The following is a 27,105-nucleotide window of genomic DNA, read 5'->3' on the forward strand; positions in this document are numbered from 1 at the left end:
TGACAGTTAAACTCAAATACTACGTTTTAATAATATTGCAAATAAACAAGATCATCATCATATATATACATACATACAGATATACAGTGACATTTACCATCATATGTCTTTATACGGTTTAGTTACAGCACTTCAAGTTTAGTAACTTCTGTTACCAAGTTGTTGAACAAAAATATGTAACCACACCTTGGAGGGAAATAAAAACCACATTGTAAAAATAACCATGGTGAGATTAAAAACACAAAAAAACAACATTTTGTAACTTTCTCCATTTCAGTCATTTGATGTTAAATTAACCATTATGAAGAGTTACAAATCTTACCACAATGTTTGAAATTCTTTCTAATTGCAAAATAGTTTTACACTACTTGACTTCCTTGGGGAAGAAAACAAAAAATGTTGAAATATAAAGAGTCATCGTCCAAAATTACATTTTTAATTTTGTGCCACTTTTTGAGTTCCATATCATTTTGAAGTTCTTAAATTAGAAGCTTGATGGTTTTTTTATTTAATTTTTTTTAATTGTCACAAACCACGATTTGACTAGAAGTGTCAATTAATTATTTCGTAGTACAGTATGCAGTTCCTAACCTTGTCTTCATGTGCAGAACGTCAGGAAGGTTTCATGTAAACTTGAGGTTATCAAATAGAATAGTGGTTGAATTAACAATGAATGACGGTTCGTTTGTTAAGCAATGCAAAACCACAAGGAAGCAAAAACGCTAAATAAAAACAGGTACTCTACTGTAGCAACGGGATTGGCTAAAGCATTTTTGTCTTCTCACCGTGTGTTGCAATAACCCCATTTAGATTTTTAACAAAGGTTGGTGGGTTATGGGAAGGTATGATGCTGTGATAAAAATGACCCTCATACACAGATACATACAGTAAACAGTGCTCTAGTGCACCTGGAGACACTGCTTCCAGAAGAAATAAAAGAAGTAGCTGCACAATATACAAGAGATCAGCCATTACTATTCATCACATTCCTCTAGCCTAATTCTCTGGCTTGGCAGCTCCCTGCTTTGCCAGCCGATCAGCTTCCTCGTTTCCTTTATAACCAGCATGGCCTGGAATGTGCATCTGTCAATAGAAAGGAAAATCAGGTAATTATGTGTTGCTTGTTAGGATCAGGAAGTCCCCATTAATGTACGATCAGGGAAAAGCATCAGGCTCATCATTTAACATGGCAGTTACATTAGCTAGTTCTAATAATTAAATGTTAAATGGTTAAACAAAAAAAAAACAAAAAAAAAAACACATGTAACAATAGAATTCAAGATTCAATAATATGCTGCTAGATTATCTTTTTTGGGGTTTTCTAATTATAAATCAAAGGCTTGAGCAGTTTGTAATTCAACAACATTTTATACTGCTTGTGATAGGGTAGCGTCAAGGCCCAGGCTGGCTACTGACAGGAATTAAAACCCGAGACAGAAAGATGCATGTCTAAGCACATATGCGCACATTTATTAAACAAAATAGCACAAAACACAGCAACAAAATAAACATTGTTCCAAAGTAGACAACATCTTTCCACAGAATCACCTGTTTGCACCTTGTTACTGCGCGATTACTGTACTGTGTGCTGAGAAACTAACACCAGTCCCCTTTGCTAATCACTTCTTTTTTTGTGGTGGGTGGTGTGCATCACAACCCGGTATAAATCGCCACATTTTTGTAAAATGACTTTACACTTACTTCAAAGATGCAACATGTTTCAGTAAAATCAAACGCCCAATAAACTTCGCATCCCGCGCAGAGGGAGAACACATACGTAAACGTCATGTTACGTGGGGTTGGCATTGCAGGGGAGATGAAGGGAGGTTTTGGTTCCGAGTGACTGTTTTGTAAGCATTATGAATGCTTATTCACCACTGCTACACCCAGTTAGAAAATTGACTTTTCCTGCATTTAACGCAAGACTGTGAACATAAGAGTATATCTGTACATTTGTTTTAAGTACTCTTCCAGAGGACTACCGAGACACAGACATCAACTGGTCCTCATAAGATTTAATTCGCCTCGGGTGTGTTTGTAACTCTGTTAATATGTAGCCTACATATGGCTATAAGTACGAGATCCAGTATCTTGTGGTGCATTAACCCTTTGCGGTCCTATGTCGGACCTGGTCCGACATTGCAATTATTCATATCAGGTCCACTGTCGGACCCTGTCCGACATCATTTTAGAAACGCAAAAAACGGGTTTCTAATCGTTTTTTCTCCGGAAAAAGCCGAAAAACCATTCAATGGCCAAGTGGGAGCGACAGGAGCCGAGACAAGTCGGGGGGGGAGAAAAAAAAAAAAAAAAAAAGGCGTATCTCATGAATAGTCATACATGGCCCTGGTATCAGATAACGGGGCGGTCGTAAGTAAACAAGCTGGCTGACTGTGAATCAGCACACAGAGAACACGGACATTTGCAGAGCTTTTTTGAGATGTTATAGTAATAAAATAATGACTTGGATCGCATTATTGAGGAGTTCGGTGATAAAACCAGTGATCAGATGATTGATCGGTATGTACGACTATTATTATTTATTTCTTACATAGGTGAAAGCTACAGCGAACAAAAGGGTGGGGCGGGGCTGGAGATGCCTAGTGAGTGCTTTGTTGTTATGCAGGGCCTTTTAAACCAGTTTGACTGTGGAAAATAATACTTTTAAACAGCGCGTCTAAAATTAACTGCGCGTGTGAAAATAAATTGGACCTGACGCGCATTTAATAAATGGACTGCAAAGGGTTAAGGGCTTCTTGTCAGTGCCATAGTTGTATTTGATTTGTACAGTATGTAGCTACACAGCAATGTTATGACAGTAACATACATATCCCAGTGATGGATTTAAACACATTACAGGTGTCATCATCACAACCAACATCCTCAACATGATATAGAATAAACACACAGTCTGCTGCTTTAATTTTTTGCTACTCCAATAAAAAGAGACACATTTTTCAAATGCAGCAGATGATGAGGGTGTTTTGACCACAACTTTGATTTACACACACACAACTGTGAATTCGGACTAGTTTTTGGAATGGGCCAAGTATGGTTGAGAAGGGCTAATCGTATTTAATTAGACCCCCCCATACAGCTAGAACCTCACTGCTGGACGATATTCATCCCGCCCCATTCCAGTCCACTAAAAAGCTGCTTACCCAAACAACCTCCAGATCTTGTATGCCCTTCTCTAGCCGCTGGAAGTCTTCTTTATTAATGACCTCCCCTCCTGATTTTAGCTTCCAGCCGTTCATCTTCCAGTTAGATATCCACTTTGTAATACCTGAAGACAATAACGTGTAGCGTTAACTTTGGGGCTCTTTCATACAGGGTTCTTCATCAAGGAACCACAATCAACTCATGCTATCAGCTGCTTATTCAGAGCTCCATTTAAACACAGTAAAAAAAAAAAAAGATTCAGTCTTCTAAAACCATACACTTCAATTAAACACGGGTATGACCTTTCAATGAGAAAGTGAAAGGCCACTTTAGAACATCGCCAGGTTTTAGAATAATACCAACCATTGATTGTGAACATGCTGTCTGTGTAGATAACAATTTTCTTGATATTCATACTCTTAGCCTGTTCACATGCTCGGGACGCAGCCTGAAAAATAAACAATCAAATCAAATAAAATAGGTGATAAAAACAAAGATGTTGCTATACATCAGAAATCGGACTCATTTTAGGAATGACTTGGCTGGTTACAAATAGTAAATGCAAAATTGTATTTCCGTTAAGAAACAAATCACATGCAGGGTAAAAACATTTGACAGCCACAATAATAGGACAAAACTCACGTTTACCAGCCATTAAATGTGCACACATTGCGAAAATATAATTTTTCCTCTAGCAATTCAGAACACCATCTACCACATGTTCTATTCAATTTTTTTTCTGGAGATATCATGTGTTATCTTAAAGAAAGGCAATACCAAATGCCAGCAGAAACACGCATGCAGACAACCTATTCTGAAACTGTCTCCCTGAAGCCATGTGCACGTCTAATAAGCAGTTCCTTTTTAATCAGCATTTAAAGTTATAGATGGTATATTAAGTAATACACAAAAACATGTGTTTACTGCAAAGGAGGATTTTGTTTTTAAGATTTAAATACAAGATTCCATTTTAGCTTCATGCACACGGGTCCTTTGCTGCATGTCACAAGGCTATGTCGTGTTACAAGGATTAAAACTGATCCCTGCTTCCCTGCCTTGGGGGGGGGGGGGGGGGGGGGAGTAAACTTACATGTATCTCTGCTCTCTGATTAGTTGGCCTCCCTGGTAACCTATCGCATACATTCCTACATTAGAAGATAAAAGAAATCACTTGAAACAAGTTGCATTGTGAAACTAAATCATCATAAACAAAAATAAACCTCTGCTGTTCTTACATAGGGTGATCTGGCCCCCAGTACACTCCAATCCCAGCCCTAGCTCCTTTGGTTTTACCATTACCCGAGCAGCAGCCATCTGTGTAGACCACCACAGCATCCCCTGCAATTAACAATATACACGTAAATCAGTGATTTCTATTGTACCAGCTTCGTAACATTTGTGTTGACTTTCCAGGCATCTGTCACCAAAATATATTGGTCAAATATGTATTCTGTACAGGTAGATGGCATACAAGAAGCATCACATCTCTTCTAAGGACATGTATGCAGGTAGTGGAAATAAACCAATCAACACAGAACAGCTTTTATAGTTTATAGTTGAGGCTGACATCATCCATGTCAAGTGTGTTATTTATTACCAAATGCTACCTAGGAATAGATGTGTATTTGTTTTACCCATATAAGTAAAGCTGTCTTTGCCAACTGTGGTCTGAGTAGCACACACAGTTCCAGTTTCTTCTTCTGGGCTTTTCCTGCGTTTGGCAGAAGGCTCTCCATCTTCAGAAAAATCATCATATAGTCTCTTCACTCCACTAGTGTTGGCAAATATTGTTTCTAATTCACTGTCTGTGTAATCTATATTGCTGTCAGCAGAGTCTGTAAAGAAACAAAAATTATGTAAAACAGCTTCAATAAGATCTTCACTTTTTTTCAAAAACATAAAGAATGCAGATGTAAGAGATCTATCATTGATGTTAGCTTAATCATGCTATCCCTTTAGTTTCAATCTCTGTCTTGTGTATTTGTGAATTACATTTAAAAAAAGGTACAGGGGCTCCCGAGTGGCGCATCCGTTAAAAGCACTCCACGTGGAGTGCAGGATGCGCCCTATAGCCTGGACGTTGCCGGTTCGTGTCCAGACTATTTCACTGCCGACCATGGACGGGAGTTCCCAGAGAGCGGAACACAATTGGCCGAGCACCGCTGGGGAAGGGGAGGGTTTAGGTCAGCCAGGGTATCCTCGGCTCACCGCGCACCAGCAACCCCTGTAGTCTGGCCAGGTGCCTGCGGGCTTGCCTGTAAGCTACCCAGAGCTGCGTTGTCCTCCGACACTGTAGCTCTGAGGTGGCTGCATGGTGGGCCTGCAGTGTGTAAAAGAAGCGGTCGACACACCCTTCGGAGGACAGCGTGTGTTCATCCTCACCCTCCCGAGTCAACGCAGGGGTAATAGCGTTGAGCAGAGCCTAAAAATAATTGCCTATTCCAAATTCGGAAGAAAATAAAAACAATTGCTGACTACAAAATTAAAAAAAAAAAAAAGATATGACATACAATATTATTATTACTATTACACATCTTAGTAACAAGTATCTTCAATGTGGCTTTGCTGACAAATTTCATTAATGGGGTTTCCATGCGGGGCAATTTACATGTGAAATGGCGATGCGCATGCACGTTTGGAAGAAATCATGGTTTGTGTAAATGACAAACACGGGACAATCCAGGCCGAGTTTCACATGGAAACCCGCATTTCACTTGTAAATGTGAATGACCTTGTTTACCCTTAAGTGACATCATTATAAATATTGCAAGGGAGGAGGTCAGTTATTACTGTGGATTCCAAGACAGCAGAAATTAAGTGGCTGATGGGCAGTTTTATGGTTAGCAGTGATGTAGTTCACCTTAATGATAATGCGGGTGGCTTTTTTTTATTATTGTTTTTTGCTGTGTCTGGTCTGTCATGTTGTATATCTCTCTTGTGGGTTTACAGTTCTGTATAAAACCACTTGCCATGAACTGCGTTATGCCCTTGTTACAGTATTAAAGCAGCTGTTTGAGAATACCCTTGCTGTAAAAACTATGCTAAAGTTAAACACAAAGAGCAAGTTAGCTGCTTTAATGTAACTGAATTAATTCCCATCCTTTTTTTGATCCCAGCTATGTCTGAAGACAACGCGTGTCTGCCCTCCGCGTTAATAAATATAGTTGGTGAACTGGATGTCAGTGCAACAGATATACCAACAACTTGTTGATGCCCTCTAAGAACGGAAGAATTAATTGCAAATGATCGTACTGATTGTATTTTAGTTGTTAGCATCATTAATATTTAACACAACAGTAAATCCAACACGACTTAAAAGAAAGGAGAGCATCTCTGACAGCACGAGCCTCCTCTGATCGCTGTTGTCCAATTGAAACTGGCGGCTGAGGTAACTAACCTTCACAGTTGCCAAGTCCGCTTATAGTAAGCGGAATTGTGATTGTTTTGAGTTGCGGGTTGGAATTTGCATAAACACCCATACTCTAACATGGGTTACGCTTGTTTTGAAAGGCAGTGCCTTTTTTGTTTGTTTTTTTTGAGAGACTTGGCAACACTGGTACCCTTCCCTGTCTGTCTCACAGGCAGCCACTGATTCCTGAACACCTCATTTTGTTGTTGACAAGAGTTTGTGCAGGATACAGCAGGCAGTGGCAATTTTGGGAACAAACTAATGCTGCACTTAAGTCCATTTCCTCAATATCCGCCACCTCCCTTTCAAGTGCCCAATACCCATATTTGCCGAAGCGTGGTGTTGGGTTTCTAAGCCAGGGTAGTATACGCAGCATCACCTGATCCCCTATGTATTGCCTGAATGAAATGGAAATATTTAACGTCTCCATCGGTTTTCAGCCATGGTGATCTGCAATACCGGTTGGTCAGTTTCATTTTATACCTCAGAGTTAATTTGTAATTTATAAGTCATAAGATAAATTAGTTGAATCAGTATTCAATACTAACGACATGACACCCCACTAATGACATTTGAAAAACAATTTGGGCAAGAGCAATAAAACACATTATTAACCAACCAGGCGCAGGGTATTTGCTTTATTACAGCAGCTTGGATTCACTCGTGTACCAGTTCTCTGCGCGTGGAAACCACATTTTCACTAGTAATCTTTAAAAACAGCACAAGTACTTTAGCATAGCTAATTTACATACCAACCCCCACCTTTCCCATTCATTTGCATGACGTCGGGTGAAAAGCCTGGTTTACTCGAGTAAAATAAACTGAGCGAATGGAAACCCAAAAAAGCATTTTACAGGAGACATTTTTCTCCTGCAAATGTCTCAAGCTAAAAAAAAAATAATAAAAAAAACAGGCATGGAAACGCCACCATTGACAATGGAAACGTACCTGTTGTTGATGTTGTGCCCAGCTTCGAAGCAATGCTGCCCACAAATGCCCAGGCCTCTTCCTCTGATGCAAACTTCTTAAAACTAGCTGCAGGGAATTTGTCAACTTGAGCCTTACACTTATCCCTGGAGAAAAGCAAAGCCATTAATAGTGGAAAAGATCTATGCACTGTAACCGTTAGATTTACTACATGGGCATTGGTTTTGTTTAAATGTACTTCAACTATATAACGCCTGCGATTTCCCTGTATTTACATGCATTTGCTGTTCAGTTTGGCATGTCAATGAATTAGTTCGGAAAACAGCTTGGTGTTTAAACTTACCAAGAATCGTAAACACCAGGTACCGTTCCTTTTCTTACGGCGTAGAAATACTTCCCTTTGACCATCTCAGCGGTCGCAAGACGCACGGTTCTGTGTACAATATTGAAAAAGCGGATCAGATTGTTCATTACGTCAACCCTGAGAATCAGATTTACCATATCCGTATAATAAATACATGATTTCAGTTGTACATATTTAAAGCGTGAAGATGTAGCAGCTCATAACAATACAGTTACTGAAATGAATTACATTCTATATTTAAAAACAAACACTAAACTTGACCTCAACTCACACCACAACTTATCAGACTACTGAACTACTTCTAAAACACCCGTCTCCTTCTATATCCTATTTGTGAACAAAAATGCTCTCTCAATGCTGTAACACAACCAACACCCACTTTCCTGTGACCTCAAATATCTTCTCAGCTCTTGCTGCTGTCTGGAGTGGAGCTTCACCACGGATATTAGTAACACAAGACTGCGTCGTTATAGAACAGCATCCTCTGCTGGTCGGAGGGTTGAAGTTACCTCAATCAGCACTAACATACTCGGTTGCTTGGATAAAAGGCAATGGTTAAAACAGCATGACAAAACTATTACTGCATGTGTTTGTTTGAAATAAATACATTTGTTGTTTATATCTATACATTGTATTTTTATTTTTGGTGGAATCAAGTTTTGTTTTTTTTTTAATAATGAAAAATACCCTAAAACTCTTGTTTTTGCATAGTGACACAAATACTGGGATACTGGTCAAAGATTTAAAAAACAAAATAACTTGTTCATCAGTATATGTGTATATACAGGTGCTGTATAAGATACAAGCTGATTTTCACCAACTAGCCAGTAGCTGCTCTGAACACACACATACATTATATATATATATATATATATATATATATATATATATATATATATATACACACACACACACACATACACACACACACACACACAGTACTGTGCAAAAGTTTTAGGCAGGTGTGAAAAAATGCTGTAAAGTAAGAATGCTTTCAAAAATAGACATGTTAATAGTTTATATTTGTCAATTAACAAAATGCAAAGTGAGTGAACAGAAGAAAAATCTACATCAAATCAATATTTGGTGTGACCACACTTTGCCTTCAAAACAGCATCAGTTCTTCTAGGTACACTTGCACACAGTTTTTGAAGGAACTCGGCAGGTAGGTTGGCCCAAACATCTTGGAGAACTGAACCACAGTTCTTCTGTGGATTTAGGCAGCCTCGGTTGCTTCTCTCTCTTCATGTAATCCCAGACAGACTCGATGATGTTGAGATCAGGGCTCGTGGGGGCCATACCATCACTTCCAGGACTCCTTGTTCTTTACGCTGAAGATAGTTCTTAATGACTTTTGCTGTATGTTTGGGGTCGTTGTCATGCTGCAGAATAAATTTGGGGCCAATCAGATGCCTCCCTGATGGTATTGCATGATGGATAAGTATCTGCCTGTACTTCTCAGCACTGAGGAGACCATTCATTCTGACCAAATCCCCAACTCCATTTGCAGAAATGCAGCCCCAAACTTGCAAGGAACCTCCACCATGCTTCACTGTTGCCTGCAGACACTCATTCGTGTACCGCTCTCCAGCCCTTCGGCGAACAAACTGCCTTCTGCTACAGACAAATATTTCAAATTTGGACTCATCAGTCCAGAGCACCTGCTGCCATTTTTCTGCACCCCAGTTTGTGTTTTCGTGCATAGTTGAGTCGCTTGGCCTTGTTTCCACGTCGGAGGTATGGCTTTTTGGCCGCAAGTCTTCCATGAAGGCCACTTCTGACCAGACATCTCCGGACAGTAGATGGGTGTACCAGGGTCCCACTGTTTTCTGCCAATTCTGAGCTGATGGCACTGCTGGACATCTTCCGATTGTGAAGGGAAGTAAGCATGATGTGTCTTTCATCTGCTGCAGTAAGTTTCCTTGGCCGACCACTGCGTCTACGGTCCTCAACGTTGCCCGTTTCTTTGTGCTTCTTCAAAAGAGCTTGGACAGCATATCTGGAAACCCCTGTCTGCCTTGAAATTTCTGCCTGGGAGGGACCTTGCTGATGCAGTATAAATACCTTGTGTCTTGTTGCTGTGCTCAGTCTTGCCATGGTGTATGACTTTTGACAGTAAACTGTCTTCAGCAACCTCACCTTGTTAGCTGAGTTTGGCTGTTCCTCACCCAGTTTTATTCCTCCTACACAGCTGTTTCTGTTTCAGTTAATGATTGTGTTTCAACCTACATATTGAATTGATGATCATTAGCACCTGTTTGGTATAATTGTTTAATCATACACCTGACTATATGCCTACAAAATCCCTGACTTTGTGCAAGTGTACCTAGAAGAATTGATGCTGTTTTGAAGGCAAAGGGTGGTCACACCAAATATGGATTTGATTTAGATTTTTCTTCTGCTCACTCACTTTGCATTTAGTTAATTGATAAATATAATCTATTAACATGTCTATTTTTGAAAGCATTCTTACTTTACAGCATTTTTTCACACCTGCCTAAAACTTTTGCACAGTACTGTATATATGCACATACACACGCATTCAATTCTCATTTATCACACACTACCCCATGCAGTATTTTTTATAATCTCCGATGAGCAATTTTTTCCTAGCTGAGAAGCGAGCGAGAGAAGACAGCAATGTGAGGTACGGAGATATATATATATATATATATATATATATATATATATATATATATATATATAAGAAAAAAGTCTAGTGAACTCACAATTGCTTCTTCCAGTTTTCAAGTGAAGTGACGACAGGTCGCACTCTCAAAACATCAGACAGTACCTCAATAAAAACAGACCTAGTCTGCAGTTATCCACATACTTGTTTGGGTCAGAGAAGCAGATAATGTCATACACACAAGTACAGAGACCCAGCTCGCATTTAGAAAGGTGGTCTGCGAGGAGAGAAGTTGAAGAGATTCTGCTTTTTGAAAAGGGAACAGGCTTCAGATGAGTGTTCACACACAGCAGAAGAAACCAGAACGGGTAGGCTGAAGTAACTAGATTTGGCAGGGTTCAACAGGACTTCCTTTGAACACCTTGGCTCAAAGAACTGCAAGCTGTGGTAACAAGAGTCCTGTTTTCTAAGCAGGAGGAATTCATCCAGATTGAGTACTCTTTCAAACTAGTTGACTGAACATACTGTAGAAATGCACCTGCACCATTGTATCTGTATATTAATAGTGTAGAAGACCATAAATAGAATAAAAACACTAGCTACTGAACATTTATTTTATTTGCATTCAAAACAAAATCATGTACAATGAAGTTTTATTGAACAGTGAGATTTTAGAATTGCAGAATCACACACAGAAGATGGAGAATAAAAACTGAACAGCAATATAATTGAAAATAGACCCCCCCCCCCCAAACAAAACAATTTCAATGAGAGAGAGAACACTTCCAATATCTTAAATAACACACTTAAGTGCTTAACTGGAGGACAACAGTTTAAAACACCTCTGCAACTCTTAATGAAGACTATATACATTGGTTTAGTAATGAAGACAACCACACCTAGACTCTAAAACGGTTTATTCAGAGAATCCAAAGAGAACTTCACTGCACTAATATCTCTTGCTTGCTCTGTGTTGTGCCAGCAAGTCAGCCATGTCATTCCCTGCATCACCCGAATGTCCAGGGACATGCATCTGAAAAGAAAAGACAGTTAAAATCAGACATCAAGTATACAACATCCAAAACAATCTCATTTGGGCCTTGAGATCAGTTAAAAGTGTACGACATACACAGTATTCACTGCAACTGTGGGGGATTCAGAGCTTTTCAGTTATTGGCCATTAAACTGGAATAAGGCACTCATGTTACAGCTTCAGTGGTGCTGAAAACAAGTGATTAAAAAAAAAAAGTTTTAAACTCCAATAGTAATGGATAAATGAGACCCCTTAATGCAGCCTGGCAAAGTACAAAAAGGGAGTTGTACGAGAACATCTCTAGAAACCATAAAATGAGGAGGATTACAGTCACCAGGAAGGAGGAAAACAAGCCCAAAGACCATTAATGTAAAATGGAAACACTTACCCAGGTGATGTCCATGCCACGGGAGACACGGTCAAGATTTTGGAAATCTTCTTTGTTGACAACAGGACCTCCAGTGCTTAGAGTCCAATCATTTGGAATCCATTTTTTAACTCAGTAAAAGATTATATTGCATTTAGTCAGTGCATGCATACATGCATTTTAAATGGTACGGGAGAAAGTCAGACTCAATGATAATTAGGTACCTGTGGTAGAGTCCTGGTATACTTGCCTCAGGCGGCCGAGGAGAACACAGAAGAGACTGAGGTAGAGAGATTGACGTTGATACGCCAACACAGGTGCACAGGATTTAATCAATAAACACAAACAAAAAGTTAACAATAATGTCATGTGATGCTACCAGCAATGGATAGCGCATAGAGGACGAGACTGTACAAACACTCAAAATAAAACACAATATGACAAACTATAAATCAAAAGTACCGTGATAACAGCAGGCCTTGCAGCAGCCCAGATCACAGTGATCTCTGTGTTTTTATACTGACGCTCCGCTGAGACACGCCCACCTGCCTGCTGGAACAGCTCATCACTTTCAGCTGCTGCTCCATGCAGACAGGTAATCGTCCCCGGCTGAGCTCAACAGCAGTTAACAGCAGTGTGGGGGGCAGCAGTGTGGAGTAGTGGTTAGGGCTCTGGACTCTTGACCGGAAGGTTGTGGGTTCAATCCCCAATGGGGGACACTGCTGTTGTACCCTTGAGCAAGGTACTTTACCTAGATTGCTCCAGTGAAAAAAAACCCAACTGTATAAATGGGTAATTGTATGTAAAATAATGTGATATCTGTATAATGTGAAATAATGTATAATGTGATATCTTGTAACAATTGTAAGTCGCCCTGGATAAGGGCGTCTGCTAAGAAATAAATAATAATAATAATAATTAAACAATTAATTAAATCAATCTAAAAACCCCAAAATACACAATAAAACTACATATTTCCCATGTGTAGGGCTTCCGCCCTGCCACAGTACCATTGCACACTGCATCCGTTTCTTCAACCTATTTAATATACAAGTTAAAAAGCAAACATGCAATTCTTATTTCATCACAGCGAGATCCGTTAGTTTATTAAAATGACCGGAACCAACAATATTTACTGCTGGTACTACATTTACTTAGACAAAGACAATAGGAGCACATGATTTTATATCAAAGTAACCATTACCATCGTAAACATGCTGTCAGTTCGGATTTCCAGCTTCTTTATATTTTGACTTTTAGCTTGTTGCACCACCTTGGTTGCAGCCTGAAAAACAAAATCATTTTACGGTTGTCACATTGGTTTTGTGATTTTTTTTTTTTTTTTTTTTTTTTAAAGGTAAAATCTAAAGCGTGTTCTTCTCATTCCCACAGCTGGTCTGGGATACTGAAACATTTCTACAGCCTTGATTGCCCAGGAAGCCCCGAACCACTGCGACAAAGCTGTTCCAAGCCACTTTCTCCTTACTAGTGAGCTTCTTGGGGAATTCATTGCACTCCAGGATCTTCTTTATCTGTGGTCCGACGAAGACACCGGCTTTGACCTTTGCCTCAGACAGCTTAGGGAAGAAGTCTTGAAGGTACTTGAAGGCTGCAGACTCCTTATCTAGAGCTCTGACAAATTGTTTCATAAGGCCCAATTTGATGTGCAGTGGTGGCATCAGCACCTTCCGGGGGTCCCAGCCGTACTCATCATACTTCAAGGCGTCCAGCAAGGTCTTGATGCTGTTGTAATCCTCTTTGAGGTGCATTGAGTGAGCCAGGGGAAGAGACGGGTACTTGTTACCATTATGGAGCAGCACGGCTTTGAGGCTCCTGGATGAGCTGTCAATGAAGGACAGTATAACGAGAACATGATGGGAGACTACATTTGGGGGCTGATTCGTGAAAGTGATTTACAGTATAATCGTAAATCTCGAAAAACTACTCACTTCTAAATCTTTTGTAGTCATTTTTGTATTACTTTAGTATAAATACATGTTAATTTGGATTCATATGTTGTTTTTTTCTGACTTTATGTGAACGAAAAGACACAAATTCGCCTCATTTTCTCATTGGAAATAGGTACATTTCTAAATATCACTCCTGGTCACAAAAGCAAAGTTTGTTGGGAATAATAGCCATTTTCTATACTTTTGAGGCATAAGCAATTAGGAAATAACACTTACAACCCAGGAACAAAAATTGTGTTACATAACAAATGGGATGCAGACAGACTTAACGTTTTTTCAAGCAGGCTCCAATAAACAAATCTGGTTTAAATCATGTAACAAATACTTCAGCTCCCTTTTCTACCTTAAAAGACATTATATAAGGAGTGTACATTTTTTACTCAGAACAAAAACTATTCTTAGACAGCCAGTGAACATAGCCTACTAATCAGCAAAACGGCTATCAATTGATTGCACAATATTTAGTCATTTTTAAATTAATTTATACCAAATGTCTGACTTGCCATGTTTCTTCTCTGACTCTATACTCTTAAATTAAAACTTCTACGTCTTCAGAAAGACAAGGAGCCCTGCGATTCTCTAACCTGACTTGATCTAGATTCAGAGCGTGGGAGCTAAATATTTCTAAAAGAGAGAAGCCCAGACAAAAGAATTAGGAATTTCATACAAACATAAGAAAGTTTACAAATGAGAGGAGGCCATTCAGCCCATCTTGCTCGTTTGGTTGTTAGTAGCTTATTGATCCCAAGATCTCATCAAGCAGCTTCTTGAAGGATCCCAGGGTGTCAGCTTCAACAACATTACTGGGGAGTTGGTTCCAGACCCTCACAATTCTCTGTGTAAAAACGTGCCTCCTATCTTCTGTTCTGAATGCCCCTTTATCTAATCTCCATTTGTGACCCCTGGTCCTTGTTTCTTTTTTCAGGTCAAAAAAGTACCCTGGGTCAGCACTGTCTATACCTTTTAGGATTTTGAATGTTTGAATCAGATCGCCGCGTAGACTTCTTTGTTCAAGACTGAATAGATTCAATTCTTTAAGGCTGTCTGCATACGACATGCCTTTTAAACCCGGGATAATTCTGGTTGCTCTTCTTTGCACTCTTTCTAGAGCAGCAATATCCTTTTTGTAACAAGGTGACCAGAACTGAACATAATATTCTAGGTGAGGTCTTACTAATGCATTGTAAAGTTTTAACATTACTTCCCTTGATTTAAATTCAACACTTCTCACAATATATCAGAGCATCATTTCCTGATAAGCCTACTCTTGGTAAACAGATGACAGATTTTGTCTGTTCCTGCAAATTACCACAGTCTAACATTTTTGCCCACACTACCACATCCACGGGTCCCACAGGAACCCAGTCCCGCAGCAGGGCTCTGCTACAGCCTGCAAATTCACCCAAAGTCAGTCATTAGGACCACGATGTGTCAAGTCATAATTTAAAGAGCAATGGAAGTGGTCATCCCCAGCCTGGAGCACTGCCAAGGGAGCTACAGCCTGTCAACCAAGTACAGCAAATTTCAGCACATATGTATGAGGACCGTGGCCTGTGAGCACTGAAAAAAAAAAAAAAAAAATTAATTAACACTTCAACTCACTTTTATTTCTGCTCTCTGGTTGGTCTGTCGTCATTTATGGGAGAGACCCTTCACATGTACCCCCCCCCACCCCCACCCCACTTGAGGGTGGGCTTGCATCCTAGGACCTGGAACCAGAGCTTGAACCACAATCATTTACAAAAGCACAGGATTCTTCTCTGGAACCGAACTTCTTAAAACTGGCATTGGAATATCCATCTACCTGGTCTCTACAATGATCCCTGTTGCAGAAGAAAGCCATTTTCATGATACTGTACCAGGGCATTTCATTTTTGCTTTACCACAGTCACTTTGACAAAGTCAAATACTGCAGTAAAGAAAGACCAAGCCAGCTGAGTTTAACAGTTAACTTACCATGTTGAGTAAACACCACAGTTCCTTCCATTCTTTACAGCGTAATAGTTCATCTTTTTAAAATCTCTGTAAGAATTAAATTGACAGTCATCTCATTAGCAGTGTGTGTGTATATAGATGCATATGGAACCAGTACCCACACACGTGTACAATAGAATTGTTAGTTATAATAAAATGACTGTTGAACATACTGTAGCGTTTCAGGTGAACAAACAAACATGAGGCAGACAACCACAGCAAGATCTCAAATCAGGTTTTATTCACACAAGGACAACACAACAGGGGTGGTGGAAGGGGAAGGGGCATCTTATATACATATAAACAAGCACTAGTCCTACAATTCTACGTCAGCATAACAATCATTAGAAAGAGTAGAAAGACCACAACAATCACAGAGCAAAAAACAAGTAGTCCAAAACAAGGACAACAAAAAGAAAACGCAAATATAGTCTAGTTAAGTGATTGCTTTTTCAAAGTGTTAACTTTTCAATTATAGTTATCAAATTTATTTTTGACATAAATGTAAAGTATTGATCATGTTAGTGGTTTTTTTCTTTTTTTAATAACCCGTTTTATTAAAAAAAAAAAAAACATAATAGTTCTCACTGGAACCATATCCTTAATAGTTGTATCACGTCGGTTCCAAAAGACGAACCGTATACCCGGTTCGCACATCTCTAGCTGTTTGTTTGCGTATAAATTAGATTTCATACAATAAATACCATCTCATCTCATTAGTATTATTTAAAAAAAAAAAAAAAAAAAAAAAAAAAGGAAAGAAAAAAATCTGAGTTCTGGAATAGAACGGAGTTGTACATTCCTCTACCGTATTGTAGGCTACTTTTAAGTGTGTAAACTGTACAATCATACTTTAAATGTACTGGTAATGTAATATTTTCCAAATAATTGAAATACTTGGAAGTTCAGTACACTTTCAAGTAGATGTGCGCAGTTGCATTTTCACGGATCTCTCAAGTGGCGAAACCGTAGAAGTGCAGCCGGAACCATGAAAAAAGATGTCTACTGTATTATTAATTAGATGACGATCCTACGGTTGTGTATCGTCTAGTCTAAATAAAATTACTCTCATAATTCTGTTGCCTGATTTAACAAACTCGACTGGCCCAGATTACAACTAGCAGAAAAATAAATAAATAATAATAAATACAAAAAAGTATACTGTATAAATCAAACATAAATTCCACCGTGTCGGAATTGTTGGTTAGTGAAGTTATGACTAAACCATTATTTTAAATGTATTTTAATGGGCAGTCTATGTCTGGCAGTCAATATTGACTGCTACACTTTTGTTTGTAATACAATACATTACTTACAGTATATTTCATGTATATATTTAAACAAAACCTATGAAAAATGTTAGTATAGAATAAGATAATAATATCTTATCATTAAATGACAAATAGAACCGTATATGACTGCAGTTCAGCAACCTAAACCTTGGAAGAATTTAGAGGATAAAACTGGTTTTGTGTAGTATGAATACTCTGCAAAAGGGAGATACGATAGATTAAATCTTGGGGTTATTTATCTATTTTCTGTCTCCAAACACGCACCTCTCGAACGACATGCCGTAAACCAATACGCCACCGACGACAGACTTTTTTTTTTTCTAACATGGCGTGACCCCTCACCCTTAGTTCCCAAGATCCTTCGGGTGAAACGCGATTTTAGCAGCCACTCGCGAGACTTCGGTCTCTTCCTAGGCCGTCATTGACAGAGGTTGGTTGGGATTTTTATTTCAGTGATCTGATTTTTAAGTAAAAATGATATAAATATTGAATTTTGTTCCTGTTTGTTGTCTACTTTCAAATCTGGACAAGGGGATTGATTAGATTAATACTTTTTTGTTCACGGATGGTGTTTCCCGTACTGTAGAAATTAGATGTTTAGTCTCCTAAAAGTGGTCTGGAGAGGCAGAGGCTCAGGCCCATGTGCAAGTGTGGCAGGTAGTTATAAAATATTGCACTGCTAGTGGTTAAAATGTGATGCTTATAATCCTTTCAATCTGTTCATTTCAAAGTATGTTAACGGTTTTAAAATATATTCGGACAGCCATAGGCAAAAACGGTTACATTAATCTGTGTTACAGTGCCGGGTAGTTAGCATAGCATGTTTCGAGAAAACGTGTTTCTTTGTACAACATCAAAAATCATGTTTATAATCCATGTATAAGTGTTATTGCTGTGTTAATAAAATAAGAACTCGTGACTTTTTCATCCGTACGTTAATATGTTATTTAGATATCCCACAGACACAAACTACGATTACCTGACTGTGTATTTCTAAACAGTGTTGTAATACAGCTGTTTATTTGCCTGACTTTTTACAGATAGGCCATGTTCAGTACCAGCGCTAAAATCGTGAAGCCCAATGGCGAAAAGCCAGACGAATTCGAGTCTGGCATTTCCCAGGTAAGAAATGTATATTATTATGACATACACTCTTGAGCCTTTGCAAAATGTATAGTTTGGGTCGGACATACGATGTTAATGTAATTCATATTTAAATAAAAATAATCACTTTCCCCTTTTTCTGCTATGGCAACATGTGTAAAAAGCTGACTAACTGTTTTTAGGCTCTTCTGGAGTTGGAGATGAACTCGGACCTGAAGGCTCAGCTGAGGGAACTCAACATCACTGCTGCTAAGGTATGCAAGAAGGAAATGAATGGGTAGTAATACATACTTTGTTTTCTGCAACGCAGGATGGGCTTGGACTGAGGTTTTTGATTTAGTAATGAAGGTTTTATATAGTACTCGGCATATTTACTAGTTTACCATTGGGGTAGCTGATTGAGAACTATAACATAGCTTTGACTGTGTAGCGTTGAAAGACAACTTTTTACAGACAATTTTAGTGTTTTCACTTTGCGCAACACCATTGAAAACCCCAACGTGGATATCCTGTGAGGTTGCTCTCATGTGGCTCTGTCCGTGTGGCGTAAGGGAGCGTAGCGCTTTTCAGTGCCATGACGTACAGTCCCGTTCCACGACGTTGGAGAGCAAGCTTGTCCCCGGCCTTCGGGCTGCTGAGGACAGCGTCCTGTATATTCCTACATCTTTCCAGAGCCCACGGCAGTTACTGGGGAGGTAAACCATGCAGGGCACATATATACATCTGTGAAATGTGTTTCCACACACGTTCTACTGAAACCATATGGTGAATTTAATTGTGATAGATTAAACCTTGTAAATCTTCAATTAAACGATAAAGGGACTGTCTAGTGTTGTAAAACTTATGTAGTACTGTTCCATCAACTTTGTGGTTCAAGCGTTGTCTGAGGAAACAGGTGTGTTTTTATTTTTGCTGAGACTTGGTTTGATACATAATTTTAGGTATAATTTTTCTGACTAGGAAATCGAAGTAGGTGGTGGCAGAAAAGCAATCATCATCTTCGTGCCTGTGCCCCAGCTGAAGTCTTTCCAGAAGATCCAGGTGCGACTTGTGCGAGAGATGGAGAAAAAATTCAGCGGCAAACACGTGGTCTTCATTGCACAGGTAAAACGTCAACCTTTGCTACCCTGGCATTTTTAAAGAGCCAGTGCAGGGACTCATTATCTTTTGTCTGTCTCAATTTTAAGGCGATCGACCTCGATTGACCTTCGCTGTTAAAGTGGTTTGACTTGTGTTCCCGCTGTAAAACCGGACATTAGACTGTCATGTGCATTTCCATCTAAATGTGAGGCATACTTCAACATGAATGTGCCCTAGTGATGTCTAATCTAAACATATTTGGAGTAGCTGGATCTAAAGTACATTATAAAGCTTGTTTCTAGAGGTTCTGTATTGTATTGCCAAGATGGCCATGGCAGCAGCACACAGTGATTTACTAAAGCCTATTCGCAATCTCTCATAAGAAAATGTATCTAGTTATACTGCTTTGTATTGCTGGTTGTATTAAACCAACGTGGATATCCTGTGAGGTTGCTCTCATGTGGCTCTGTCCGTGTGGCGTAAGGGAGCGTAGCGCTTTTCAGTGCCATGACGTACAGTCCCGTTCCACGACGTTGGAGAGCAAGCTTGTCCCCGGCCTTCGGGCTGCTGAGGACAGCGTCCTGTATATTCCTACATCTTTCCAGAGCCCACGGCAGTTACTGGGGAGGTAAACCATGCAGGCCACATTATGAATGGACTGTTATGCTATTGAAGAAAGTTATACAAGAATGCATCCAAATCTGTCATCTAAGCATTTGATATGCCATTATCGGTGTAGATTTAAGTGGTATGAAATTATCCTCTTATATCTTCAGTTGACTGAGATTTTGGTAACAAATCATACACACCTATAAAGCAGTTAAGCACATTATCATTGAATCCTGCATTGTATAACCTTATGAATTACAAGGTACAACCACAATCGAGCGGTTTTAAAAATGAAAGCTAATTCCAGCACGGTACCTTTTACATCTAAAGGTTTCCAGTACCGTGTTAACTAACTGGCTTGTTCATAAATACGTATGCTCCCACCCTGCCTCTTCACTGCATTTAAATTTTGAAGAAATTAAAGTAATAACAGATGAAGGGATAGCAACCAAGATTCACACTGGGTATGTTTTATGAATGATGTTTGTTAGTATGTCTACATTTAGTTTGATGGTGATTATATAATATGTATGTAAAGATATGTTAAAGCACACGTTTCACTAGTTAAACAGAAGCACGCAAGGTAATCTGTTTAAAAAAAAAAAGATCAATTGAATGCATCTCAAGGTTGTATTTCGTCTAGTCGTACTGATAAAACAAGGAAGCCGTTACTTGGATCATAGTAACGTTATAGCTGTTTGAAGAAAAAAAAATTGTCAGAATTGATTAAATAATAAATGATGTACCTACTATGTGTACATTTTTATTGTGGGTGAAACTAGGGTTAACAACAAAACCGGAGCAGACGGTCTCCATGACAGATTAAATTAGCATTTTATAGACACTGAATAAACTTAATATCCTGTTAGGTCATTGTCTGTTATCATAAATAAAAATCACAATGATTTTACAGTTTTAATTTTACTTTTGGTCTATGAGAAGCTTCATACCTTGATATTTGTATCCACAGTGTGGTTGGAGGCAGTATTTGTACTCCTGTCCAATGTGATTTGCATTGTGGTCCTCGCGCGTATCCGCATGGGGCAGTACAAACCTCGGTCATCTAGATCGGGAAGATCTATTGGCAATGGTTTCCTGCTTTATGAAAAATGTATTGTCTAAAAAAACTAATACCGGTAACATGTACATGTTCACTCAGGGTCAGTCATATAAACTGCAGCGTAAGGTATCAGAAAAATGCTACTGCATAAAAAAAAAACACTAGTAGCAAATTAAGAGTTTTGGGTAGCAACATGACACCCAATTGTATAACTTCGAGCCTTGCATATAGTACTACAATACGGCATGGTAAATAGGTCGTATTGTAACCCAACTAGACAACCTGAACTCCGGTTTACAATTGTCTCTCTTAGTGTGCATCTCATTTGCTGTAACTGGTTTAATTGATAACATCGAAAGTTGAAAAACACAATTACTTAAGACCTTAACAGTATAGTAGTATTAATTCTTTTGGCCACTTGGACTTTGTCTTAATTAAAGATTGCCTGGATCTTTCTAAATCAAGTTCTTGTCAAATGTCTGTAGTATGATAAGTTTGTGATAGGGTTTTCTTTTAATTGTTCTCTTGCAGAGGAGAATTCTGCCCAAACCAACAAGGAAAAGCCGCATAAAGAATAAGCAGAAGCGTCCCAGGAGGTAGGGGCTTTCAAATACCCAATTGCTTAATACACTATGAATCTGATGTGTGTGAGTATCTTCAGAAAAGCATTGATTTATTGTTAATACTGTTGAGTGAAGCTGCATGCTATATTGAGGGGAGGGGAGGGGAGGGGGTAACAACCCAACGTGGATATCCTGTGAGGTTGCTCTCATGTGGCTCTGTCCGTGTGGCGTAAGGGAGCGTAGCACTTTTCAGTGCCATGACGTACAGTCCCGTTCCACGACGTTGGAGAGCAAGCTTGTCCCCGGCCTTCGGGCTGCTGAGGACAGCGTCCTGTATATTCCTACATCTTTCCAGAGCCCTCGGCAGTTACTGGGGAGGTAAACCATGCAGGGCACATGTTGAACATATCAGTGTTCCTTTCAAGTTTAGAATACTTGGCTTTTATTTTTATAAAGTATTTGACTGGCATCTACTTGCTGGTTTTAGGGTTACAAATAGCAAATTAATTGCTAAATGCAATTGGTTGGTTGTTTTCAAAATAACCTGGAAATCCCTATACCTTTTTAGATGCTTGGTGTGTGATCTTGCCTAGACATTTTTGCTTTGAGTAACGTTTAGGGTTGGACGATGATAACATTTTCAGCTATCGATTATCGTATGTAAATTATCACGGTAATAGTGATTATCGGTCGAATAAATAAAATCTAAAAAATTCTTGTAATTATCAAATTTATACTTGAGCAGCATGACAGCCACCAGTCAAAGTCGAAGGGGGCTCCCGAGTGGCGCTTTATAATCTGGACGTCACAACTTCGAGTCCAGGCTATTCCACAGCCGACCGTGGACTGGAGCTCCCAGGGGGTGGCGCACAATTGGCAGAGCGTCATCCGGGAGGATGGAGGGTTAGGTCGGCCAGGGTGTCCTTGGCTCACCACGCACCAGCGACCCCTGTAGTCTGGCCGGGCACCTGCGGGCTTGCCTGTAAGCTGCCCTAGAGCTGCGTTGTCCTCTGACGCTGTAGCTCTTGGGTGGCTGCATGGTGAGTCCGCAGTGTGGGGGGAAAAAAGTGGTCGGCTGACGGCACACGCTTCGGAGGACTGTGTGTGTTCGTCTTCGCCCTCCCGAGTCAGCGCAGGGGTGGTAGCGGTGAGCTGAGCTTAAAGATAACTGGCCATTCTAAATTGGGAGAAAATAATAATAAAAAATAATTGGCAACGACTAAATTTATTTTAAAAAGTCGAAAAAAAAAAAAATTACAGTATATGCACTGAATTTTTCAATTTCTGGTGAGTGCCCAGAACAAACGGAGTATAAAAATATAACTAATGTAATTTGTATAAACGAATTATGTAGTTTTCGTATTAAATAATGCATTTATTTAAATATTTGTTAATTCAAGAATGTGTTTACTTAAATAAAAGTACCACCAAATGTATTAATATAACGAAAAAAAATTGCCAACATTACCTGGAAGCATTTGTTTTCTTTACTTGTGTGGCGAATCTGCCACTAAGACTCTAACTAGGTTTTATATATATATATAAAAAAAATATGTATATACACATACACGCACTGTATATATAAATATAATAATAAAATGGGATGTGTTTGTGATACATTTTTATGAACTTTTAAATACTATGCAGGTGTCAGCCCTTAAACCATGTCTACTTACACACATTATTTTACATTATGATGTATACCGACAGCCCTGGTTAGTATTTTTCTAAGCAAAGAAACCCTAACATACACACCAAAGTATATATTGAAATTAAGGCTGTCACTCAATTCAAATTTTTGATCAGTTAATTTATGGGCATTAGTTGATTTAACCTATGGATCCATTCATCCGTACACATTTTAATAAAGGTAACAATCTTATAGCGGATAAACTAAACATTTCCTTTTAATTCCATTTAAAAAAAACTAATTTAAAAAAAAAAAAAACTGCTTGCATTTGTTAAAAAATCCAATACATTGTTATATTAACGCTACTGTTCAGAGATCGGTGCCACAAACGGGGAATATATAATATCCCCTTCTGCTGAAAAATTACACAGATTATCAAGAACTTTTTTTTTTTTTTACAGCCTATACATAATTTATTTTAGATGTATGCGTTCTCTGAAAAAACTTCCTTTTAAAATTGTGTTATACGTATTCACAGGGATGTAAGAGCTAAATAAATGTCAGTCGCCATCTGGAGCGTTCTGTTTATTATAATGTTGGCTTTTTATTGCCATCAGTAACTCCAGCCATCCACAGTGATTTCTGAATGTTTATTTAAAATGGTGACGCATTGAACGTGTTTTTGTGGTACGGCAATTTTATTTGGCATAATTTACATACCACGGTTTTCTCGTCCAGTTCCTCGCAATACTTCCAAACTTCCTTGCTTCATTCCTTTGTTTAGAGATGTCATTTTATTATATATTATAATAGATTTCAGGAAATGCTTGTCATTAAATTTATTACCCCATGGACTTGATGCCATACCACGCCTATTAGAGCTTAAAGTGTCCCAATGAAGCGCTAGATTGACAGAGAATAAAACCCTCCCCAGTGTCTGTCTTTGTGTTGCACCAATTAGAAAAGCTACTTGGTGGCAATTGCCAAACCCCTTCCTTTTTATAATATATCCGCTCTTACTCTGGCTCCACAGCAGTCAGATACGCATCGGACTGACTATCATATTAAAATACTAAAATTAACACGTTAAATGTTTGAAACTTGTCACGTGACTACAGTTATACATCTAGCATATTATTCAATGTTTAACCACTTCTTTGGAGTTTATAAGTTTTAATTCCCATCCATTTTATATATTCTATAAATATATATAACAATTATAATTGGAGGGTTCTGAGCACCTGCTTATTTTTCCCCATGTGGTTCGTAGGCTGCATTCACTATAGTTTAAAATAAAGAAGCAACACCGTTGTTTAGGTTATATTACATGTGTGCCATATGATTTTTTTTGCTTTTTTTGCAATTCGATTTATGTAAAAAAAAATTAAAAATCCACTTGTAAATGTATAATCAAGTTCCACATACTGTAATTTTACAGTGAGCTAGCATTAATTTTACAAACAATTTGTGGTATGTTGGAAAGACATGCTTTGCCAGCATACAACTTATTCTCAATGAAACCATGACGTAAAGTTAAAAGCATATTGTTTAAAATGAATACTTAACTTCCCAATGTACACATTGCTCACACAGATCATGTTTTTCGCCTCGCGTAGACTGTTCAGTGCTGCTTAATGCAGAGAATCCCTTTTTATTTGGGGTTTGCTTAGTTAGATTCCAAGTAGCTTGTTAATGTGTGTCCCCAGTACAGTGTGTTATGGGTTTATGTTGGTAGAAGTGGGGCTAATTGAGCCCTTGAAGTGCTTATGTTGTCACAGAATTTAAGTTGGCCATGTGTACAATGCCCAGATAAAACTACAATGGCTTAAGCAGTAAATCAAACAGATGTCCTCTCAGAACAAAATAAAGAATTAATATTTGGGTTAAACAACTGAGAAGGTTACATTTCATTTTGTATATTTTTTTCAGCCGCACATTGACTGCCGTGCACGATGCTATTCTCGAAGACTTGGTCTTTCCAAGTGAAATTGTTGGCAAGAGGATCCGTGTAAAACTGGACAGCAGCAGACTCATCAAGGTCCACCTAGACAAGGCACAACAGAACAATGTTGAACACAAGGTAAGTGGTCTGGTAAATCAAATATACTTTGCTTTTTTTATCATGTATAAAAACCCAACGTGGATATCCTGTGAGGTTGCTCTCATGTGGCTCTGTCCGTGTGGCGTAAGGGAGCGTAGCGCTTTTCAGTGCCATGACGTACAGTCCCGTTCCACGACGTTGGAGAGCAAGCTTGTCCCCGGCCTTCGGGCTGCTGAGGACAGCGTCCTGTATATTCCTACATCTTTCCAGAGCTCTCGGCAATTACTGGGGAGGTAAACCATGCAGGGCACATGTTTTGCATGTATGTTGTACGTTTTAGAAGAGATGATGTTTTTATACCAACCTCTTACCTTGCATTTGGTGCAAAGTAAATTACATAATTTACTAACAATCTTTTCTTTTTTAGGTTGAAACTTTCTCTGGTGTCTACAAGAAACTCACAGGCAAAGATGTTGTATTCGAGTTCCCAGAGTTCCAGCTGTAAAGTGCAAAATGACTAAATAAACTTGTTTACCATCTTTGTAGCTTATTTCTTCATTGCAGTATTAGATAAAATGTTTGTTTTGAAAGTAAATATGCATGTGTTTGCTTTTCATGAAATATTGGAATAGCTGTTGGTCTAATTGCAAAGCTCATTCTTCATTGAGCAAAGAAAGCAGATGGGTCTAACTACAGTACAGCAAAATTAGGTTGCAAGAATTATTACTGCGTTCTCAGTTTAAGCTGTGGTTATGACCCAATTTATAGTAGCACTAGACACCAATTTATGAAATACTGTTGTCATATCAGACACAAATACATTATAATTTTTAGAAGTATGATTTCAGTCAACCAATCCAGGAAAGACAATTAAGAACAAAATCACATTTTGTACAATGAAATCATTGTTTAAATAGTCATTGTGGTGCATGTCAAAACATGATTCAAAACTATGCAGTGACTGTTAAGAACCCAGAGATTTGGGTTTACAAGAGCTACTTTACCACAACCAGTGGCTTTTCATAATATTGTACCAAAACAGAATGGCTAATTGGTTTAAAGTTTTCAATAATGCATATGGTGATGCTGTAAACCCTTTATGTAAAAGGAATATATATAATATAAAAATTTGGAATAATGGACCTGCATTTATTCCAAAAAATATATATAAACAAATACTACATTTGCTTGACAAGTGGTACAGTACATTTGTAGAACAAAACAGAAGTTCTTAGGAAGGGCTACACTGATTTTCTGAGAATTCCTCGACCAGAACATGGAGGCTAGGATCCAGTATGAGAATCTCTCTCCAGTTCACACTCACCAGTTAAAACACTACAACTTGGTCATTCCTGACTAGAAACTTTGATTTCAGAATTTTTTTTTTTTTTAATTATCTTCAGATAACATTTCTGTGAAGTTCATAGAAGTGAGTATTGTTTCTTGATGTGACCTAGATGCAAAGAAATGCACAGTGTCCTTTCCTTCAAATATTGGTTTCTTTTTTCAATATATGCCATTTAATTCTGGAAACCGAACGCTCAAAGCAGTACAGCGCACATCCATAGGCACTGCACGGATCAAAACTTCAGTTCAAAACAAAAGCATAACAAGACAAAATGTTAGTAATACTGAAAGTTTGATCTTCCAGGACAGCTTAAGCGTGGGTAAGAAGAGTGAAATTGTGCTGAATGTACCTTGATTTAAGCAGCCACTGACCTCAGCCCCCCTCCTTCTCTTTGTGAGTTCAATCACCCTGGGCACTCTGTGGAGGGTCTCGTGTATCTGTCGTAAAGAAAACTGGTTCTGGCTCACACTTCCTAAGATGGTGTTGTCTTGGTGTGGCCCTTTGTTCTTTTGTGCTTAACCTATGTTATCTCTTGAGCGCATT

At 38.7% G+C, this 27,105-nt stretch overlaps 2 protein-coding genes and 4 non-coding genes across 7 annotated transcripts; 5 read left to right on the forward strand and 1 right to left on the reverse strand.

Moving 5' to 3' along the window:
- rnaseh1 (ribonuclease H1) lies at positions 1 to 8,328 on the reverse strand. 2 transcript variants are annotated; one of them, XM_034003594.3, is made up of 9 exons: positions 8,242 to 8,328; positions 7,842 to 7,931; positions 7,520 to 7,644; positions 4,797 to 4,997; positions 4,398 to 4,500; positions 4,253 to 4,307; positions 3,526 to 3,610; positions 3,162 to 3,286; positions 1 to 1,083 (listed from the first exon to the last, which is right to left on the reverse strand). In XM_034003594.3, the coding sequence occupies exons 2-9, from the start codon at positions 7,904 to 7,906 to the stop codon at positions 997 to 999; spliced, it is 846 nt and encodes a 281-aa protein (XP_033859485.2). In that variant the 5' UTR covers positions 7,907 to 7,931; positions 8,242 to 8,328; the 3' UTR covers positions 1 to 996. The 2 variants fall into 2 exon arrangements, with proteins under 2 accessions (XP_033859485.2, XP_033859484.2); XM_034003593.3 differs by having other exon boundaries at positions 7,842 to 8,284.
- A 9,138-nt stretch (positions 8,329 to 17,466) lies between these two features.
- LOC117403348 (small ribosomal subunit protein eS7-like) lies at positions 17,467 to 25,753 on the forward strand. The gene is made up of 7 exons (XM_034005430.3): positions 17,467 to 17,557; positions 18,168 to 18,249; positions 18,414 to 18,485; positions 19,192 to 19,335; positions 21,512 to 21,576; positions 25,103 to 25,253; positions 25,642 to 25,753. The coding sequence occupies exons 2-7, from the start codon at positions 18,175 to 18,177 to the stop codon at positions 25,717 to 25,719; spliced, it is 585 nt and encodes a 194-aa protein (XP_033861321.1). The 5' UTR covers positions 17,467 to 17,557; positions 18,168 to 18,174; the 3' UTR covers positions 25,720 to 25,753.
- Positions 18,727 to 18,948, forward strand: LOC117403450 (small nucleolar RNA SNORA73 family). The gene has a single exon (XR_004544566.2). It is a non-coding gene; the product is annotated as a small nucleolar RNA SNORA73 family (small nucleolar RNA).
- On the forward strand, positions 19,740 to 19,961 carry LOC117403455 (small nucleolar RNA SNORA73 family). The gene has a single exon (XR_004544571.2). It is a non-coding gene; the product is annotated as a small nucleolar RNA SNORA73 family (small nucleolar RNA).
- Positions 21,722 to 21,943, forward strand: LOC117403452 (small nucleolar RNA SNORA73 family). Its single transcript, XR_004544568.3, has one exon. It is a non-coding gene; the product is annotated as a small nucleolar RNA SNORA73 family (small nucleolar RNA).
- On the forward strand, positions 25,308 to 25,529 carry LOC117403454 (small nucleolar RNA SNORA73 family). Its single transcript, XR_004544570.1, has one exon. It is a non-coding gene; the product is annotated as a small nucleolar RNA SNORA73 family (small nucleolar RNA).
- Positions 25,754 to 27,105: the final 1,352 nt, after the last annotated feature.

The sequence above is a fragment of the Acipenser ruthenus genome, chromosome 5 (genome assembly GCF_902713425.1).
Source record: "Acipenser ruthenus chromosome 5, fAciRut3.2 maternal haplotype, whole genome shotgun sequence".
Classification (NCBI taxonomy): Eukaryota; Metazoa; Chordata; class Actinopteri; order Acipenseriformes; family Acipenseridae; genus Acipenser; species Acipenser ruthenus.